Source organism: Heliangelus exortis, chromosome 4, assembly GCF_036169615.1.
Source record: "Heliangelus exortis chromosome 4, bHelExo1.hap1, whole genome shotgun sequence".
In the NCBI taxonomy this organism is placed as follows: Eukaryota; Metazoa; Chordata; class Aves; order Apodiformes; family Trochilidae; genus Heliangelus; species Heliangelus exortis.
Genome location: NC_092425.1, coordinates 13,406,002 through 13,428,941, shown reverse-complemented (window position 1 = coordinate 13,428,941; position 22,940 = coordinate 13,406,002). Strand labels below are relative to the sequence as shown.

The window sequence follows — 22,940 nt, the reverse complement described above, 5'->3', positions numbered from 1 at the left end:
GAAAAATTTGCTGAAGCTTCAAAGGAATCAGCTAATGACAGGCTAGTATTTTGTCACATCACCAACAAGAAAGTCAGGAGACTTCAGACGGGCATTTTCAAGCCCGAGGTGAAGTTATTTCACATTTGGTACCTAAGGAGACCTCCCCAGTTTTAAGCAGTGTCTATACAGGCTAATAACTGTAGTAATGCAAAAATGGTTGTTCCAGCTACTAAAGATCTCCAAGACTAAAGTCACTTCTAGATTTGAGCTATAACAGCTAATTAAATAAATACCATGACATAACTATGAGAAGATGGAAAGTAAAGAAGACTTGTGTAAGTTTGTTCTGTCAGCCTTTGGCTCCATGACTGTAAAAGTGGGGAGGAAACCAACCCAAACTTATCATTCACTCCATTATGTCAAACTAGGGAGACTGGGGAAACAGAAGACTCTGTTGGTTCTTCCGTACTCGTATGAGAGGAAAATGATTAAGCCAAATTCTTCTGGTCTTCCATTTTTTAGAGGCAACGTGAACATGGACATCATAACTGAGGTGATGGACTACAGGAACAGCTAAAGAAGAAGAGCTCCCTTATTGCCTGATTTTCTTCTCCCACCAATTTTGGGGTATATTTTAAGAAAAGGGTCAAAAGATGCTGGCTTATCCAACAGATCTGTATCTTTATGATTAAGTAGCTCTTTAACTGCGTCACCACACACACCTGCACACACACAGAAGCCCTACAACAGGAAAGAAAGTGCAAAGATGAGTGGCTCTGTTTTAGGTGGCCTTTATGGTTTTCTTCCCTACACTGGTTTGGGTAAAATGCTTCCAGCTGATTTTAACAAAAATGTTTTAGCAAAAATTGAAAATCCTTAAAATTGCCCACACTAACTACCTATTTCTTGGTATTTTAAAAATAATATATTAGCCTAGGTGGGTTTGGTTTTGTTTTAAACACTTTCTATAGGAAACATTCAGAAAAAAGAATGCATCATGTTGAATTAAAATCCCTTTAGTGAATAATGGCACCACCTAAACTAACAATTTAAAATGTCCAAAAATGCAAAAGAAAAATACAGGGGGAGGCTGTGTGAAAAAAACCATAGAGGACAACTGTTGTGCAAACCAGAAATATGTTTTATCACCTGCTGCAGTCCTTTAAGTCCATGAAGCTAACAAAGAAAGCTGCCAAGTTCAGTGCAAAAAAAACCTCCCTCCCATCCTATTTTATGATCATTGTAGTGTAAGGGCTAAAATATTAAGTGAAAAACGAGATGAAAAATATTTATTAGTGAAAGCATTCATTTTTTACTTCATGACTTATGAGCCAATATCGATACAAAACCCCAAGTATACCACCAGCACTACATTTCTAAGGAAATCACTTTTTTTTTGGCTTACAGTAAGTTTCAACTTATTGGGCAAATGTTTACAATATAAATTGCTATGAAACCCAATCCATGAAATTACAGTACATATTTGTTAAAGAATTACCATATTTATAACAATTTGTAACTATTATACGCACACAAATAATCCATAAGTCTAAAGTAGCAAAATGAATTTTTTATACTCTACTAAAATGAGATCAAATGACCATGAAATACATTAAAACTCCTTCAGTCTAAGATCTTTCCAGCTCTCTCCCTAATTTTTTTTTCTTTCCATTCCTAGCACAGCAGCTCAGAGATGTGGCAGGAGTCAGTCTGAGAACTGTTTCTCCCTGGAGATGGAAAAATCCAATAATCCAGACAAGGCATACCAGGAAGGGCACCCTCTCCTGAGACCAACTAACTGCCACTTTCTCAAAAAGGCAGATGTACAGAAAAAGGGCTCTGGAATTTACTCCTACACTGTAAATTGCAGAACAGATTAGAGGACATGAACTCACCAGGAGTGATAAGGAACTGCACAGGACTCAGATGAAATTGTGGGAGAATGCAGCAGGACCTAATTTACCTGAGTCCCTCCAGATATCCTTGCCTTACCCAGAGCCCTGCAGTGCAGAGGCTGATACAGACAGTCAGAAAGACTGACTTAATCTTAAGGTAAAACCTCTTTATTTTGCATACAGCAACTTAGGGCAAGCAGCCTGGGCTCCCTGGTTTAAGAGATAAAGATTTGGGCCCTCTCAGGAAGACTCTCTGGAAAACGAACCTTTCTTCCTTCTAAGAGTTACCATATCAGACTCGTGAGAAAACAAAGTTGATATCTTGAAAATTTCCAAGCAATACACACATCCTGGGAGGGTCTCAGAAAGGACGTTCCTGGTTTCCTGACCCGCCCAGGGTATCTGGGCAGACATGAGAGTGCACAGAGGGCCGGCAGGAAGGCACCGGGCTGAGGACAGGATAAGGCGAAGAAAGGCTGGGAAAGGAAAGACCTGAGACAACACATCAATGCCTTCCCAAAACAGGGAAAGGGAACAGCACACATTCCCAGGTTTCACTCTCCCTGCTCTCAAAACAGGATCATCACTTGGTAACATTCACAAGAGGTATAGGAAGCATTTAGGATTGTATAGGAACAGGTATACACTTCCACATGGGAAGCATTAACTACACAGGAGTGAGCAGCCACACATGAGAACAAGCAGTGAAATATCTGCTGTGCCAAGTCAACACAAGTATTGTTCTAGGCAAAAACAAGCCAGCACACAATCTGTTCAGCATCCCCTTCCTCTCCAGTCACATTACAGAGTTTGCCACTTCATGAACTTATTTCCTAAAATAAAAGGAGCGACATTTAAGGACCTTACTGATTGGCACATGAAATATTTTTGAGACTTGGGTGTAAACACAAAAGATTATTTATTTTATATTGGTAAGTACTTCTTATTCTAAAAGAGTTTCTTTCATGTCCAACATTTGACAAACAAATTTAGTTACAACATTAATATTTAAAAGGAATATTCTCAGTTCAATCCTGAAAGCATCTGAAGATTCAGCTTCATTATTTATTTAAAAAAAATCCTACAAGGGCATGAATGTATTTTCCTTCAAACAGCTGCTCTTAAGGCTACAGAACTAAAATGTACTAGGAAGCAAAACATGACATACCATCATCTCAGATTTCAACAGTAAAGATGTAATTAATAGTATACTTTTAAAAAGAAAACATTTATTTTATTTATCAATCGAAAGATAAGATGGCAATCTTTCCAAATCATTCCTTTCTACTTATTCATAATAAACAGGAAAATGCTGTTATACAAAACATATCAATCAGAGAAATAACTGTACTGAGCTTTGTCTAACACCTATTAAATTTGAAGTAAAAAAAATAGCATGGGGATGACAAGGTTTACTATTTTTGAATAAACACTTGAGAGAGAATTACCAGTTAAATAATTCAGAAAGAATGATCCAATCTCTTGTTTAAAACCCCTTTTAACCCTTAAGTTGAACCTTGACAAGTCAAATTACAGAACCTTTTTTTTTGTGGGCTTTTTTGTTTGTTTTTGCTAGTGTTTTAATGTAACAGCATTGCTACATGACACTCCTTTATGACTGACATAAATCAGAAATTAATGCTTTACTAAAATATTAGAAATCATTATATCAAACAGTACCTGGTACTATAAAGTTAAATTCAAGAATTTAAAAATCTTATCAGTTTCCATATCTGAACATGAATCCATTTTTTAATAGATGCTTCTTTAGGCATGTATATTAATACAAAAAATGAGGTTACATTCTACAATGCATGCTCATATTTCTTAATGTTTATATAGACATAAGGCTACTTCAGTAATTTCTCAGTTCTCAATGCACCTGTGCAAAGATACCTTTAAATGACATTAATTCTAGAGTAATTGAAGAAAACAGATCATAATTTTTAAGATCATCATGAATGGCAATAAAAATCTTCAATTTTATTTTTTATTAAATTGAAAATAATATTAAAAAATCAGATATTCTGCATGTAAATATGCCACAAAAACATTAACTTTCTTCAAATACCAACTATCTCATTGACCAACCATCTCAACTAATCTCTCTCATTGAAAACAAAACTTGTTACAGGATTCACACATGAGGTTGGTGACCACACAGAGAAGTAATTCTCTGAAGTGGGGGGGCTTTTTTCATTTCCCAGAAATCCAGTGGTCTTTCTTATAGAGGTTTGGCTGAAACTCTGAAGAAATTACTTCCAATTTATCTAGAGAGTAACTATATGACTATAACTATATGCCACCTACAACTGTCTCTAGAGGTACTTGTTATTCTTCTGTTAAAATGAAAAATCTTTTGAAAAAAAGTTCTTAAAATCTATAGAAGACTTGAAGAACAAGGCTGATTTTACAGCATCTTCACCCCCACTGTATAAACCCAAATCCCGCCTCAAAGTAATCCTCTCTCAGAAGAAATTCTGACAAAAATACTTGACTGGCATATGCTATGCCTGTCCAGTTACTTTGGTATTTTTCTGAGAAAAAACCTTTGCATTTATTACAACTACTATCTAAATTGAACTGGGACATTTTTATTAGATTTGACGATCCTTCCTTCAGAATTACCAATTGCTGTAGTTTCTTCTCAGAAGGACAGATCCTCATTCTTGATATTGGAAGAACTACAAACACCAAATAAAGGATCTAGACCTTTCCATTTCAGATTTTTCCCTAATTTTTATTTAGATGAAGCACATGCACCCCAAAGTCATGTAAGGACCCCTTGGAGCAATTTACCAGTAATTCTCTCCAAACTCAAGCTGTTCCAAATGAAAATAATATATTTTTATGACAAGGAAACCCCAGAGAAGTGTAACTATCAAAAGTCTCATCAGTTCAATCTCTCCACCCCTCCCAGGACAGCCAGGAAGTGGAAGCACTACTGAGATGCTGACACCAGGTTTTTATAGGGTGGGAGAACTGGAATATGGCCCTCAATTCTCACTGTGTATTTCTTTCTCCCTACCACTGATGTTCTAGATTTTTAAGCCAACACCTCCAAGAACTGTAAAGTACAGTATCAAGAAGAAGAAAAAGCTCTCACATTAAGAAGTCTAAAATCTATAGTTATGAAATTCTGATCATGAAGCCCAAGCCATGTGCCCTTCTGACAGCAGATCTCAGTGTCCAGTCTTCTAGCACTAAGTGACCCTTTATAGGAGAGGCCACACTGTGTCCCTATGCCAAAGAGCTCAGGAACATTTCCTCCCAAAAAAGCACACAAACTACAAAAAAAAGTAATGAAGCACAATCCTGTAGCACTGGCAAACACACCTATTTGTTGCTGACTTGGATCCTGACAAATTAAGGCAAAAGCCCTCCTGTCACTGTGCTGCAGTTCACTTACTGAGTTTTCACAAACGTCAGATCTAGTATGCAGCACATAAAGCTCCAAAATTATTAGGATTCAAACAAAAGTTAGTTTTTTGAAATCTACTGAGTGCTGTTTCAGGCAAAAACTGGCAGCTGTTAACATCAAACCTGTTGGCAATTGCACCTCCCATCAGCATCCATTCCAGTCTTACCTGGTAGATATCAGAAAGGCTGCTGCTTCCTGAATCACTAGTGATGCTACATCCTGAGTGACTAGATGAAACGTGGGTCACCTGTGGGTGGAGACTGTCAGTAAGGTGCAGCTTTGTGAAATCTGCAGGAAGCTATAGGTGGAGCAGAAAAAGCATCATTACAATCTGAGGTAGATACACAGCAAAATGAATTCAAATAATTTACGTCACACTTTACTCTCTGCCAGTACCAAGCACATTAAGAAAACCATTGGGGCTTGAGAATGCAAACCACTGGGGCTTGAAAATTTGAGTTTTGCAGTTTTTTTAGATTCATGCCAAGGTCAGCTAAATAGCATCAAATTGTTGCAAGTAAAAGAACTCTTAAAAACAAGCATATAGCTGAAAACCACCAGCAATGTAATAATCCTTACACCAAAACTTTTCAGTATCTTGCTATGGGGTTTACATAGAACTAGTAGAAGCATCAATATTGTATTAGTTTCAGTATCAATGGATTCCTGTATAATTGGACTAACAGTGAGTAAAGTCACATATTTAAAACAAAAAAACAAGCAAAAAGGGCTCTGGATTTGGCTAAGCCTTTTACTTTTAAAGTTGACAAAGTAAGCTATAGACAAGTAAAATCCAAGCCACTGAGCTATCTGTTATACTTTGAGCCAAATAATACGATGGAAGATAGGATATGTGTGAAGAATGACACAACTGCAAAGAGCTACAATACTGATACGAGTCTGCTAAGACACATTGCTGAAGAGCTGCTAGAGACATTATATTTGATCACTTAGGAACCATTCACCAAGATCTGTGATGTATATTTTTGCTATTGATTTATGCACATAACTCCCATGAAAATCTTTAAGAAGTGTAAACGTTGCCAGACTGCAGAAAGTAAACTTTGATAAAGGAAAATATTTGTTCTCTGAAGATATACTGAAATGCTGTTTCAGGAGCAAATTACTTTTCTCCCCAAGAAGCTGTCATCCCACTGCTAGGTAATGTTAATATATCAATTTTGGTATGCAATAAATGCCTCAATTATGAAAAAAAATGCCTTTGCTCGTTGATATATTTTTTTTTCAACTCCGACAAGGTAGATACTTTGTAGAGAGGTGTGTATATACCAAGCAGGTCATACACAGTCTGTGTCCACCCATATCAGTTCTGAATGCTACCTTGGCACTGCTACCATTCTCCCTAGGTGGGAATGAAAGTACAAGTTCAGTCAGCACTAAGATAGAATAGGTTCATCAGTATGAAAGGTTATAAGAAATGCTATCTGCAAGTCACAAGAGAGTGCAATTGAGAAAATTATTAGCTCTATTCAGATACCGAATGATTTTACTTTTGTTGGCCTCATCTAAGACTGTTTATGGAACAAGCCCTTGAGGAACCTTTGGCTTTAGGATTTGTGCTGAGAGCCCAGGTAACTTGAAACCTTAGTCTTCTTTAGACTGACTGGAATTTTCTAATCTAATACACCTGAAAAAAGACTTCTTCTTTTTCACAGCATGACTGCATCAGGGAAAGCAAAACCAGCTACATTTTAAACAATTCTTTCTTAACATTTTACCTGAAAGAGAGGCTAAAAACACAAACCAGTCATAAGTAAACCTAAAAAGCTTCAGTAAGCCCAGAGCTAGAGTTGATCTTCATATACCAATAAACAAAGAAAGGGCAATTAACAAACGCAATACTCTAATACATACAGCTAAGGATGCTGCCTCCAGAAAAATCTACTCATGTTCACCAATGCTGATGATATACCAAAAGGGGAAGATCAGTATGAAGACATTAGATATAGTATTTGTTGTCTCTGCTACTTCCCTTTTTAATCTGTAGGTTTAAATTAGCACAACAGTACTGAACAGTACTTACTAATATTCTGGCCATTATATCCATTTTATCATTATTTAAGCCAGTCTACAAATAAGTATATATTCCATAGATAGAATGTATAGTAAAGGAGACACCACGGCTTTTTGCAATGTGCTGATGAATACTCCTACAAGCACAATCTTTTAGAATTTTCAAATAGTCTAGGGATTTTTCCAAGTATATTATTTTGAAATACAGGAACAATCCATGTAGAGATTTGCATATTTAATGATAACTTACTGTGTAGTAAGTTTTTATTTTGGAAGCTTTACATTTTATAAAGTGATAGCAATTGCAATCAAAACCAAATACTAATTCCACAGGGAGGTATGTATCAACAGTCTTAAGCCCAGCCAAACTTGTTTAACTTTTCATAGTGCCCTTCAAGTACCTCCACATCATTAACAATTGCATTTATTATTTTATCAATGCAGTAACAATGCTTAAGAACCTTACAAAGCAAATCCAACTAGTCTGCTAAGACATGAAATCAAGAGATGTTTAATATAATGACTGCACTTAGCACTTGAAATGAACAGCAACAATGTGTTGTTACTACACAGGCTATAGGAAGAGTCAATGGATTCCACAATAACTGATGAAATACATGGCAAATAAAAGCAAGCCTTCCAAATTTTTCTGACTGTAGACATTTAGCTGCATGTTCGGTGATCACTGGTTTCAGAATAACTCCTCAAGTTAAAGCCATGCTGCATGAGCTGGACTTGCCAAGTGGTGACAGCAGAAGATCAAGAGGCAGACATTTTACTTAGGGCAACCTAACTACTCACTTTGATCCTAATCAAAGATGACTATTCACAAGCAGAAAGCACATGCTCACATTTTTGCAGAATACTGTTTTGTGGTATGTGCCCAAAAGCACCACCCACTTTGCCCTGCCCCCAGCTAAGAGTGAGAATTTGTGCAAGGGAAAAAAAATATACAGAAATTAAACAAGCTGAAAAATTGCACTGTAAGATTAATGAAGAGTGTGGCGGGGAAATCCATGCATTTCCATCTGAGCCACATACTACTATTAAAAATAATGTACAGTTGTACATAATGGGGAGAAAAGTTAAGCACTGATGACAATTTAAAAAGCAGATGTGATTAAGTCTTCTCTGTCACAGGCTATACCTATAACTTCTGGAGCACAACGTTTGGTAAATGATTTCCCATGCACAGAGCAAGATTAAAATTCCATGTTCAACAACCTTGGCAGTGCCAGCAACCAGTACAAAGCTGTCTGACACACACCAGGGTATATACATCTGGTTCTTTCCTAGCAATGCAACATGAGTAGAAAAGCACTTCATGAATTTGTGATTTTCTATGAAGTGGAAAATGGACTAAGAACATCAATCTCCACTTCTGGGAAACATGACAGTTAGCTTCACTAAAACAGATATATTTGCTGTGTTACTGAATATCACTTTATTATGACATTTTAAAGCACTCTGCTGGCATTTATCATTCAATTCAACAATATAGTACTGAGTTTAGTATTTAGTATCAGAGTAAAAATATAGGTTTTCTTGGAATATTGTAAAGCATGCACAGGGAAGACCTAGCAGATGCCTAATCTTCCAAACTGCAGCAACATGAGAAAGTCTGCTTTGCCCCAGTAGCATCACCTATCACAGACTGAAGACACCACAAATGGCATCACAACTGAAGAGGCATTTTTATCTTGTTTTCCATTTTCATGGCATGGTGGCTATTTTTAAGGAGTCATTCACAGCAATAAGGATCAAAAGCAGGCTGTATATTTTGCATAGCAAGCACTTACTTTTCTACAATAGCACTAAACTATAGCTTTGCTAAAGCCAACAACTACATTTTGTAACTTTATTACTGAACACTTGGAGTTGCAGCATCAGAAGGAACTAGTAGAACACAGTAAAAATATTGGAGGGTAATTTAGAAAAAATAATGCATAATTTATTCTTAAGTAAATATGGCTTCAAAATATACATACACTACATTAAGTAACTGTTACTCATTAAAAACATTCGATATCTGACCTGATAACGTATTTTCAGAACAAATTTTGTATGTGAGAAAAATTAAGGCTGCATAAGTATACATCTAATGAAATATAACAGAGGGACAAATTTTTTAATACAAAAATGAACATACAAAATAGTTAACACCAAAGTCCTATTTATTTGATGGTACAAATATACATGTAGCTTTAAATAACTGAGTATGTGTGTGTACCTGCACACATTTAAACAGTTTACACATGTGTACAGAGACCAGAGGAAAACAAGTACACCAGGGTACTCTAGGATTTTATTACTTGAAAACCCTAAAACAAATGACAACTTAAACAATTTTGTGGAAGTATCTTAAGTTCAAAGAGGCATCTCTATTTTGACCTGTACAATACCTTAAACCCCATCACATCTTCTATCAAAAGCAGCATTTTTTTACTCCCACCCTCAAAGTGAGTCACTGCTTTATGCATGCAAAGCCAACAATTACTTTGCTCTGAATAAGTTCCTCCTATTTTAAGAACATCATGATTTTCTCCTACCCTAGAGCATGCCTTTCTGTATAACAAAAGGCAACTTACATTGTAACTTCTAGTCAGTAAATCATTCCACTTATCCTTCTAATACAATATTTGAAAAATATATATATTTTCAGAATATTTACTGGACGAGATATTAAGATCTTTGGGTTATAGCATAAAAAGGTAGGAAAACAGGAAAACATGAGTTAAATGACACCAAAACCTTTTCTTCCTTGAAATAGTATCCCTCAATAATTTTTGGTTGTGAAGGTTTGTTTAGTTTGGTTTTCCACTTCTGAAATTAAAGAACTGCAAGCAAACACCTATTCCTCAGCTTCTAAATGCATGCATCTGAGCAGTGACTTTGTATGACATCTTTACTAATAAAATAATAAAAGCAACCATAATAAAGACATTCTTTCATCAATGCACTTAGTTCCACAAATCTAAATAAGTAAATTACAAACTTTTACTAACCCTGTATTCTTCTATTAATTCAGTAACATTTATTTCACCATTTTATGTAAATGTTCATTTCTATATTCAATGTTTGTAAGTCTGTTGTATGTCTTTTAAGGATACACCCAGTTTTATAGTGTTTAATGACCAAAGGAGGAAATACTTCTAATAAAAAATGGTGGGTATTCACCAACATGTTATTTCCACATAATTCTTTCACTAACCAAGACACACATCAAGGAAAACATTTATGGTTCAGTGATTTAAAACACAGCAGCCAGTGTAAGTAATTACAGAATAATAAAGTAATTTCTATTGATTCTGTCTACAGACATGATGCAGACTTACGTGCCTAGTTCAGAGTAAAACTTAAAATGAAAGTTTAAGCTATATATATGTCAAACTAGAATGCAATTCCCATGGAAGCAGGACTTCCTTGTACTTACTAGAGGAAATTACATTACATTAAAAAATTTCAATGTATTTTCTCTGAAAACTTCAGTGAGTGTTAAATAAAAGCATTCCAACTTGAATTATGTGTTCTGTATAATATTGACTTTATACAATAATATCACATCCATTTTGAATCTCCAAATTTTCCTCAACTAGACATCTTAAAGTGAAACTGTCTCAGACACGATGAACTAACTACTCTTAAAAACATTAATCTTGAGCACAAGACATAACTCATGTTCTGAAAATTTGGGTGCTATTGATGTTATGCCATCAGTTTATATACAAAGCCCACAGCAGAACACTTGTAACAGAAACATAAGCATTATCAAAGATCTTTTCTGGCAAGCTCTTTGCATTTTCCTGCACTGATAGTTTGCTAGGGGTAAGTAGCCCTCAATAAAACTTTTCAGAGGTTTAAGCTAATGCAACATGATCTACAGGTCTTGGGGACAGAGCAAGACGGAGGAAGTACAGAGAAACTTCATTTTGTTTCCCTTATGAAACACAGAATGACATTTATTGCACATCCCGTAGCTCTCAGCAGCAAACCCTATGAGCATGTAATGCATTGAACATAATTAGCCTTTGCTTGAAGGATTATTGACTTCTGCAGAGGGACAGAGGTGGTGAAATGTAAATGGGTATCTGGGAATGAAGAAAAGCTCTCAGGGACCAGTCGTTCAAAGGAAAAAAGTATGAAATGCATGACTGACACACACCCATTCCTATTTAGCATAACCACCTTATCTGATCTAGAACTTGGCCTGTTTTAGTATTTACTTTTTCTTTTGACAGCATTTGTGTCACAGATTGGACGTAGCACTTTATAAGCAGAAGTGCCTTCCTTCAGGAAATCCGGAATAAACAATATTCCTCCTATAAACACAAATGTGAGTTTAAATTAATTTAAAAAAAAAATAGTTATCATAGAGATAAAAAAACGCAGAATTGATTTGAACCAAATCATAGTAAACAAAACTAAATCATATTGAACTAAATCATGCAAAAAAATTTTCCAAAGGTCTTCCCAGGTTTCTGTAATTCTGAACTCAAACCATTACAACGTATTTACTATCAACAGCAAAAAAGCTGTGAGATCAGAGTGTTTTTATTTAGAACCTTACACTCAGAAGTCTGTCTTGGTCAGAAAATACCTGATAAAAGCATAACATCTTCACTGGGCAACAAAGGAGAATGTAGCACTCTTACAATACAGAAGACCAGAGTGGTTTTAAAGTTAGAGCAGTTCTGCACCAGGGACCAAACTGAAAAGACCATTTTACAGCTGTTTTGACTGTGGATATATGTTTAAGTACCCACAACTCCTTGTCAACCTCAACCATGTGGAGCAACACAGCCTGCTACATTTTTTTTTCCAAAGAGTGCACTGGAAGTACATAAATCTCCCCTTGCAGAAGGGAGTATGTATGATTTCCTGCTCTTTCTCCCCTTCTCTCTCTAAGAAGAGTTCGGCATTGTTTATTTTAGTTTCATCCAGTGTCTACAATTTAGATCAGTCTTAGTCATGTTGAACTACTGCAAAAATCAGAATCTTTATTCCTGCATATTATGTCTGCACGAGGCATTGCACATCATTCCTGGTAGCACCACACTGTCACCCAGCACTGGCAGTGAGATCCCCAACATGGGTCTGCACAGCCCATGCCTGCACACTAACAGCTTCCCAAAAACACTGAATAAAACTGGGAATCGAATTCACGTTGTGGAAATCTACATAATTGGAAAAAGTAGAAAACTGACAACTCGGGACACGCACTCAATGGCAATTGCAGCTTAGGTTGAAGGAAAGACTGTTCTGAGGCATTTCAAATGCCTTCTGAAGCATCTCCAGGGAAGGGGAATAGAAAACTGAGCTCAACCACTGAACTTAAGTAAAAGCTTCCCTTTATTTAACAGCAGTAGAAGTGGAGGGGGAAAAAAAAAAAAAGAAAAAAAAAAGAACAAAAAATTAATAAAGCTTGGCTTTGCAGAGATCTCTCTCTTGGGAATAACCAATTTTCATACTAACGTAATACATGTTCCAGTTGATGTTTTTCCCACAGTTAGATATTTCTAAATACTTCCTCTTGTGGCTTTTTGGATGTTCAATATGCTGAGAACTACTGCTGAGCTAGAAACTAAATGGCCTACTTTCAGGATTTTTGAAGACCTAGAAGGTTAAATCTTGAACTATTCGTCCTGTTAGATGCAGCTGTGGGAGAGGAAGTAACAGAGAAGCTGGTCACAAGCTTTGCTTCCACAGGAAATCAGACAAAAGATTCATGCCTAGCTATGTAAAAGCAAAAATGTTTAAGAACACTTTAAGTGGGCACACACTTTTACAGGAAATGCTAATTCCAATGTTTTAAAGAAACATGTTTTAAATCCTGCAGAACCTTTTCAGTCAGGGGATGCTCCTGCACACCTTGTATTCAGACTCATTTTGGATGTCTTATACAGCAGGGCTTGGGGGATGCTAAAGAGCAATCACATCAGCAGAGGTAAAACCTGCAGCCAGATTTTATTTTCACCTTTAAAGCACCACTCAAGATTGAAAACCACTACAGACAAGTGAAGAATCTACCTCAAAGGTGAAAACATCTGTCCTGGGCACATTTTAAATGATTAAAGCAAAGACCTGTGATATCCATACAAATTCAGGTGTTAAAACCTCCAATAGGAGAGTTCCTAAACCATGTGTTACTGCTTCCTTTGTTTTATACCTTATCACAGAACATTTCACGTCATGATTACAGCACTGTAGCAAATATAACAAAGCTTAAGTTTTTCAGACAGTCCTGAATTAACACCTCAGTTCTGAAATACAGCTGATCTGAAATACTGCAGTTTACTTACTGAACTACAGCACTGACTTTTGCAACACTGAGCTAACTTACAATACCAGAAGAAATCAGAGTGAATCAATTCTAGAATAAAGAAAAAAATAAAGGGCTACCCAACTAATACTGTGGGTTTAAAAGATGCAATATGAAGAATTATATATAGAGATGATATAGAGATGATCATTCCCCTCTTCCCAAGTGGGGTACCTGTTGGTATCCCAGGGCAAAGATATGCTGTGGGTACAAGCAAGTAGCAGGACACTCTTCTATGAGAGTAGGATGACTCCGACTTGGAGAAAGAGAAATAAAATGCACCATGAGAAGATGTGAGATCATGCACGTGGGACACAAATCCCAAGAATCTAGAAATATATCTGTCAGAAATTACTGTGAAAAGAGTTGCACAAGTCACTAATCAGAAGGTGATGGAGCAGCAGGAGAACTCAATGAAATCACAGCATGCATCACCCAGAAACACAGAAGTTCTGGGCTCTTCTCCATGGCCCCAGCAGAGAGCTTATTTAGAAACACCACACACATTCCCAGCTATGTTTTCAATAAAGATGGACTTACAGCCATAACACACAGATTCAGAGAACTACCAGGATTCTCAGAAGCAGAAAAACTGGTACTTGAAAAGTCCAAGAGGAGTGCGGCTCCTGCAGCCCAAGCTGCTCTCTGGGTTTGATCAGTAGCTAAAAATAGGAAGGAGAGAAAAGAAGTCTTTCCAGTAAAAGGGAATGCAGGTGCAAAGCCTAATGAGCAGAGGTTGAAAGAAGGTTGCTATCTAATGAACCACAGAGATTCTCAAAACCAGGCTCAACAGGAGCTGTGGTAGAGAAGGCTTTCAAACCGGAGCTAGACAAAGTTATCAACGTGCTGTGCAACAGCCTGTAATGGCAGTGACCCAGAAAATCCCTTCCAGATCCATGTCACTCCTCCAAGAGGAAAAACCTGAAGCCAGCTTAGTTTTTATACTCTTATAATTCAGAAGAGGACTAACCAAAACCAGGAAAAAGACAAAAATAAACATAATTAACATGTAACATTTTAGTTTCTCTTACTAGCAGCTTCTAAGTAAAGACTAAAGTATTTTGCACACTTCCAAGGAAGATATTTTCTTAAAGATATTTTCTTTGCACAGACACAAAAACTGGAGACTTTCATTTGTACACTGAGTCTTACCCCTATAAAATACCAGATTAATTGAAAGAAGTTTGATGAATCTCTAGAGACATGGTGATAGACGAGCAATTAAATGGACTTCTTTTTATTCTTATTTGCGATGGCTGCAGCCATCTTAATTCCACTCTTAGAGTTTTAACTTAAGCAATTATCTTTGCTTTATAGTACCAAGGAATAAGAAAACTGGTCTTTGTTCGGTTTTTTTTTCCCTAATCCAATGCCTTTGCTTTTCAGTAACTTAAGCAACAGGGGAGGAACATGCATTGTTTCTTCCACTAATGACTGGCTCCAAATAAGAAATCATGCACTGCAAGTACCTGTTTTGCAGGTACAGTGCTGTACCATGGAAGTTCCATTTATTTTTCCTGTCTGACAATGGAAGATACACATTATTGCTTCACCACAAGAAAAAAAAAAAAATTAAGAAGTGCTATTCTGCAGGATGCATATTCTCAGCATACAAGAGGCTATGGAAACACTTGTTCAACCTTGGTTTTAAATATATTCTGATTGTAGCATTCTTTGATATAAAGCAAAAATGTGTATTGCTTATAACCAAAGTCTTCAGAGTCTTAAGTGTATTAACAGTGAGCTTTTCAAAATAATATTTAAAATATTTTTAAACTGCTGGTAAAAAGAAAAAGTTAATAATTTTGCTTTAAAAAGGGATGATATTTTTAAACTTAGGTGATTTTTGAAAGAGACTAATGTACAGAAAAAAAGAATGCATATTTGCATTATAAAGTAGAATAAGTAATGTCTTGCTGTTTTTTTGAACAAATATAGTACAGCAACAAAACAACTTGAAATATTTTTAAATCACAAGCATTTTTCTTTATACATGACTGAAGCTGTATTATTTTACCTTGCCTATGATTTTAATGTCATACTAAAATCCCTGTTACTTAACCCAATGCATTACTGATTTTATGAGTTTTTAAAGTGCAACTGTACTCATGCCATAGCAATATAACAGTAGTAAATATTGTTAAAACATTCCCAGCTTTGCTTGCTGGAGTATTTTATTTACATTTCCATCACATGGCAGCCAATGAAAATCAATAAAAATTTTCACTGACAAAATTTTAAAACAGTACATGGTATCATGCCATCACATGTTTTTATTTTGCCACACAGAACAAGATTCTGACTTTGAGTTACTTATTTGTTTGGACAACAGCCCTACTTGTGCGTGCTCACTGTGAGCACAGGAAGGGAAAAAGTAAAGGACTATTTTTCTTCTTTCAGCAGAGAGCCTTTAGAAAGTGCAAAGATGTTGCCTAAATTCTGAAGCATGGTGCAGCAACAACCATGCAGAGCCATTTAAAAATATTTACACAAACCAACACAGAACCAACCATCTTTTACATTAACAATATTTCATTGAATTTTGAAACAACCCACAGAGCTTTTCCTTGTAGCCTCTCAGTTATTCAGAACTGTAGTATCAAATGCTAAGCTCAAGCCCTCTTCCCCCTTCTCCCCCCCTCCCCCCCCCCCCAAAGTAATTAGCTAAATTTTCCAAATATCCACAACAATTATTCACAAGGTAATGCTTTTCAAAGTTCCTTCAATGATGAAGCCAAACAAGAAGGCCCTACATGGTACCTGCTAAAACCAAGGCTGCTCTGGAGCAAGGAGATAACATCAATTCAACTGAAGCCCCATGTTATTATGATTAAAATGTTGGCATCCATCTGTGACTTCCAGAAATTTATATATTTGTGTCTCTGCAGGTGTGCACACAGAGATTAAAGCATTCCCTATATTCCTGCCTTAGGTCAACAGCATACTAAAAACCACATTTCATGTAGCAACTTATATATATTCTACTGACACCACAAAATATCTCAATGGTACCTATTTAGGAGGAGATTTTAAATCAGAGATTGCCAAGCCACATTAAAAATAAGCAGCACAGAAATCAGCTGGAAATATGGGGACCAGTAACTGAAGCCTGTTCTATAAATACAATAAGTGAACTTCATTTTTTTTCCTCACACCTACCAGAAGAAAAGCTATAGAGACACAGGATGCACATCACCTACTCCATTAGATCACCTTGCAGTAAACAGAAAATTTGAGTATCAAATCTTAATGACCGATTTATGAGAATGCTGGGGTGGACTTTGCTGTAACACTGCATGGTGCAAGAGATTAAGGAGGTTAAACAAAACAAAACAAAAAAAACACTTAAACAAAAAACCACACACACAAAAAAAAATTGTATTACTGTAACTCAGGAATTCCTAAATTTAGTTTTCCCTGGGTACCAGAGCCAAAGAAGGAATAGTAACGTACAATACAAATGGAAGTAGCAGGTGTAGAAGTGACATTTAGCTGCCTAAACAACCTCTTCCTTCAACAGCAAATAGGTAGATAACTGGATTTTCTGCATAGTACTGCTCATGTGCATACCACTGTTTGTGAAACTATGCTTTAATACCCATTTATTTAGGAATAATGTATTAGGAGACCTTGGAAACTCTCTGCTAAACAGAAATATCTGCAATTCTTTGCTCTGAAGTGTAAGAAATCTCTCTTCTCACAAAACTAAAAAGTGAATGGTAACTAAAAGAGCCACTTGTTTTGGAAATTAGCAAGACTGAACAGCACAGAAAGTCCTGGAACCAGACAATAGATATTTGCAGAAGTCCTATCCCAAGAGGCAAGGAGAAGTACACCTACAGCTATTAACAGAAACTAACTGTGTTTTAATTTCAGTTTGCTTTTTGTTCTGCTCCTACAGCTGTGAACAGCTTCACTTTTAAAAGAATTAGCTTGAGTCTCCTCTGTTGCCTTAAAAAATTCAGCAGACCACCATTTCCAGATAGAGAGTTAATTATTTAAGTAGGACACTTTACAAAGGCTCTGAAACCCCTAAATTCAAGGATTTTCCTTTTCCTGGTAGTTCTTAAAGGTGAGGACAAGAGAGGAAAAAATTCTTCTACATTATTTATGGATATTTCAAACTAAAGCTCCCTACAGTCAGCTTCATATTCAAAGCCCAAAAAGTATAGCTAAAAATCCACTGGTGATGTGGGTCAAAACCAAAAAGGCAAGCACACCACTGAGACCCATCCAAGTCTGACATCTGGCTCTTTCCTGAGCAATCTAGAAGAGTAAAGAGCTACTGCCTGCCAAGTATTTGGAAGATTTTTTTTTTCCCCTAGCTTGTTGTCAGGAATACATTAAGATTTGGAGGTCAAGCTGTACACTGATCACTGAAGCTGCTGAGGCAGAGTATACACATTTTGAAGTACCTTTAGCTGCTTACTTATAAGGAAAAAAAAATAAAATCAAGAGAACAAAAAATGTAGTTGGTTGAAAATGAGAACAAAGCTGATGGTTCCACAGACCTAGGATGCCGCCAACTAAGAGATAATTCCAACAATTCAGTTTAACTTTCCCGAAATCTGGAATGATGATTTTTTTTCAACCAAAGACGTTAATTTTTCAGATACCATGTCCGTCATCACCCTGTTTTCAAATGATCAGTCACACGAACAATTTGTGGTCCAGCTGAGCAGCTATATTCTCTTTTTCAGGCATTACCATGCCTTTTCAAATCAACCCACATTAGACCTTCCTGACATACATGCAACTCCTACAGCATTGGGTAGGTTGGCAGGCACACAGCAGCAGATACACATTTAAGAAACAATGCTGTGGATGGAGTCCTAACAGCACAACCCAGCTCCCATTCTCCTGGCTCTGCAGGAATAACAGCAGCACTGAACACTAAAAGCCTAATTTCAACTATAAAGCAAGCCAACATGACTAAATACACAAAGGGAGCAGACCTACAATACAGCAGGAAATTTTCATTAAATCATTCTTCAGAGGATGGAAAAGGAAAAAAAAAAATTTAAAAAAAAGCTTTAATCCATTTTTCTTACTTGCAAAGTCACAGTTTGGAGTCAAGCTATAAACTAATAAATCCTACCCAGTCAGTGTGTCCAAATGACCCAGTGCTCAGCATCTGTGCTGTAAGCAAGCAAGCTGACAGGCTGCAGTCAGCTAAAATGAGGCAATATTTATAGACTGAGTGAAAGAAATCACAGGTTGAGGTATTTGACCACTGGGTTATTGTCTGGGTTTACAATGCAGTTCCTCCCTGGCTGTCCAAATACCTCTGGAGATCAGGTAACTGCAGATCCTGAGTATCAGCAATGTTTTCACTAGGACACCAAACAACCCTGGGATAGTTGAAAGACATTATCGACAGGTAGAAAGCTACAAGTGCTACATGGAGCTACATTTTACCATTGCCATAGCATTTCACAGCTTATTGAGAGTTACTAAAGACAGCTATAATGTGATACTTTGCACTTCTTTGCATCCCACAACTCTATTTTTTCCTCTGTGTTGAAAAATGGCTCTTGCTTCAAGTCAAGAAGCAGGGGCTGAAAGAGAAGACTTGTATTAAATCAGTTTTCATATTCCCAGTCCAAAGAGCCATCGTGTCCATTACAAGAAGCCAATATCATGGAGATATGCATATATTTGAGTTCAGAGTCACAACCATCTTTACATTCAAAGCAAAATCTGCACATTTTGTCAAATAGTGAAGAGTTCTCTGTTGTCATTTACAGCAGTCACTAAACTGGAACTCAGAAGACAGGCAAAAACCAGAAAGCCTTTTAACTAAAGGAGAGACACCCACTCTCCCATCCACTGCCCAGCACAGTATCCAGTACTGTATCCAGTACAGAAGCTTGTGATTTTTTTTTTTACAGACCAAAATATTTGACACCTTTTTATGACACTCCATACAGGCTTTGGTAGGAATGGCATATTACAGGAGACATCAAATTGCCTATAACCCAGCATGCTGGGAAGGCTAGAAAACTAGCCAGTCCAAGCTATGAGATTTAGCAGGCTACTCCCTGCTTTTCATGAAAAGGGAACCAGACATGCTGGAATTTTTTACTCCAACCTTTGCAATGGAGACCAAGGATCACAAAAAACCTGATGCCCTTATTTTTAGCTTTTTGATCAGCTTTAAGTTTAGGCCAAGTAGAATGTGCCAGGTTAGCTAAATACTGTGAAGTTGGTTCATGATAGCAAGGTTTACATTTGCAGTGAGAGCAACCCAAAAAGACATGTGAAGCCTTTTTGCCCAAAGGCTGGACCCATATTCTTGTGTATTATCATACTGCATTAGTCTCATAACCAAGTCCTGCATCACAAGTGCAAATTGTAGTGAAATGAGGCAACCAGGTGGCACTAATTGCCAGGCAGTGGGCATGAGCTTGTGTTAAGCCCACCTGTGCCTGATTAGGGCGGGCCCCTACTGCGCATGAGCAGGATTAGGGGGCCAATAAAGCTCACACCTGAGGAAGCCAGAGGGGAGGCCACTTTTGGAGCAGTAGCACCGATTCAGGCTGCTCAGCCCTGAGAGCATCAGACTCAGAGCACTACTTGTGAGTTTCTCCTGGAACACCTGGTTGGACCTTGGAGTGCTGTGCCCTAAAAGAGGTTCGTCTTACTACAATTGCAAACACCTACATAAAATTTCATCCTGTCTTCCAGCCACTCCACTAAATGAAGTCTGTTGTGATCCTTCTCATTTTCCAAGAAAAAAAAATAAATTGTATGACTAAACTAGGCAATAGCTTATCTCCACCCCTATGTCTCAGATGTGTTAGGGACTACATAGCAGCAGTATTTGGGTCAGGTGCTATGTTGACAGAAGGGTATCTGCCTTCAACATCACAAATATAAAAGCACTGAAATCTGTTGTCCTTCATCTGCCCTTCTAATATCCCCATACAAACACAAAGTTTAGGAAGGAATGACAAAAACTCCCAAAAATTCCAGCTCCTGGGCATAGGATCATCTTTCACAAGCAACCCACGGACTGGAGGCTCACGGACAGTTTATTCTTCTGGAGTTCTCAGCTGAATCATCACCATCTCAAAATGAGCAGCAAAAAAGACTACTGGCAAGTTGACAAAATTGGAAGAACAACCAACAATCCAGTACTTTTCAGTAACAGATTGATGGGTTAAGTACATAAAGGTGAGAATCCTATAAAAGCCTGCAGCCCTGCAGGTGTCATCCCATGCTTCTCTTGCACTACAGCTCTCAGACTTTTAAATACAATATTGGAAATTAAGCATAGAAGGTTCAAGGTTCTTTGGTCAACTGTAAATTTCAAGACATTAATCCCTCACTTTTCTCAAACCCCTAACATTACCTACACTTATGTACTTGTCTACTGGCAATGAACACTAGAAACACTGCATCAGTATTATACCTACTCAGCATGAACTCTTGAAATACTCTATTTTTTTTTATTTATTTTATTTTTATTTAGAGAATGCTAACCACAATACATGAATAATAATAAGTAAAAATAATTAATAGTCTAGTTATATATTTGTTGTTGCAACTAGGATATAAAAAATGAAAATCAGATTTTGACTAAACAACCCAGAGATCCCAAAGAACTTGTATTTATTTCAGTCAAGAAAAAAAAAATCATACCAACCATACCACTGTGTATTTATAAAAGGGTTAGTAAGATTAGTTCAGCTTTAAACATCAGGGATGCTCTGTTATGGACTAATTTGTAGCAATTAAAAGCCTAGAATACATCAAGGATTAAAGCCCATCTAGGACAGCTGAAGAAAAACAAACAGCAAATAAGCTTTAAAAAAAAAAAAAAATCTTAAAGAGTTTCCAGCATCAATATAACTTATTATCCTGGATAGCTGATGGTCTGAAAACAGCTTAAATGTTTTAAACAGTTTTAAATGTTCTAGTTTACAGATTAGAAAACAGTTCCTAAAGCTAGTTTTGTCAACCTTTGTGCAGTTAAATTTTGATATTTCATTGATGCGGCAGACATGTAAACCTTTCAAGTAAAGAAGCATCTAAGCTCTTTAAGTTTATGCACTTGGAAAATGTTCAGTACAAGCTAAGTATCACTGCTTAAAACTCTCCAGCCAATACCCTGCAATGGAGTGCAAATATTTTGCAGATGGATCAATTAATCTGAAGCTTGGAGGCACAGGATTTCCTTGGCTGACTGTGCTTGCCTCTGGTTACAATGGACTTCATGCTACTCCCTGTGCATACTTGAGTTCTCTGATATTTTTAACCTATGCTACTTAGCACAACATACTCCATTATCTTCTGCTTTATATAGCTTCTTTTACTACTCTGTCTTCATTAACTTAAATAATCAGGAACAAATCTATATTACTTCAAGGATTTTAGGATCCTTTTGATTCTTTTAAGATTCAGCCTTTTGCTTGATGTTTGGTTTTTTTTTGTTTTGCTGGGGGTTTTTTTTTGTTTGTTTGGGTTGGGTTTTTTGGTTGGTTGACTTCAGGATTTTTTTAATTTTTAGCTATCAGCAGCTCTCATTTTTAGCAGGATTTTCAGCATGCCTGAAAATCAGGCAGGAGTACCAACAACTCAGTAACGATAAATCATTTTAGTCTGCAGGTTTCAGGTATTTTGGAGGAAGGTGTCTTTCCTTTTCAGGTTAACATCTGTATTATATTGACACATTTTAGTATGGCCCATCAAAAATACCACTTTCCAAGTATTCTAACACCACCATTAGATTTGGCCTCTTGGGAACGGTAGCCCAAACTGGTAACAATGTTTATATTAGTTTCCCAGTTCTCATTGTGAGCCCTGAGCTTTTCCTACTTCATAAACTTGTTAAAAAAATGCCCTACCGTGAAATGCCATCTATCCATCCTATCAAGAAAAATTGCAGCTACTTCTTAAGAAGGTAGAGAAAGCAGTTTTGTGCACATATGCACAATATGCAAAAAAATCGAGGGGGGGGGGGGGTGGGGGGGTTTCTTTTTTTTTTCCTTTCATTTATGTCGTGCAATCCACAGGCCTTGAAATGGTAACAGAAAGACAAACATCTCCTAAGCACCAAGGATATTTTCATTATCATCTCTACATGTCACTGATGTTTTCACTGTTATTACTATGAAATTACCCAAAATTTGCTATTAATAAAGCTTTTGAGAGAATCATCAGTTAAATGTTGCCGTGGAGAACAGGAATTTAGCCAGACTCCACCACAGATCTCTGGTAGGGTGCCAAGCAAGTCACTTAAAATCAACACTTCAGGTGATCCATTAGGCCATGGCTGCTTGAACTG

The 22,940-nt window shown here is 36.9% G+C and overlaps 1 protein-coding gene across 15 annotated transcripts in view; it reads right to left on the bottom strand.

Annotated features, from left to right (window-relative positions):
* RAPGEF2 (Rap guanine nucleotide exchange factor 2) overlaps positions 1 to 22,940 on the bottom strand; it is a 180,103-nt gene that overhangs the window by 38,395 nt on the left and 118,768 nt on the right. For 13 of the 15 annotated variants that reach the window (XR_011725733.1, XM_071743073.1, XM_071743062.1 and 10 more), the window contains one exon: positions 5,465 to 5,596. The exons of the other annotated variants lie outside the window; for them this stretch is intronic. Coding sequence is in view for 12 of the 13 variants with exons in the window: in XM_071743073.1 (XP_071599174.1) it covers positions 5,465 to 5,596 (132 nt within the window). In the remaining variant the exon portion in view is untranslated. The remainder of the gene's footprint in view (positions 1 to 5,464; positions 5,597 to 22,940) is intronic. 15 annotated transcript variants of the gene reach the window in all.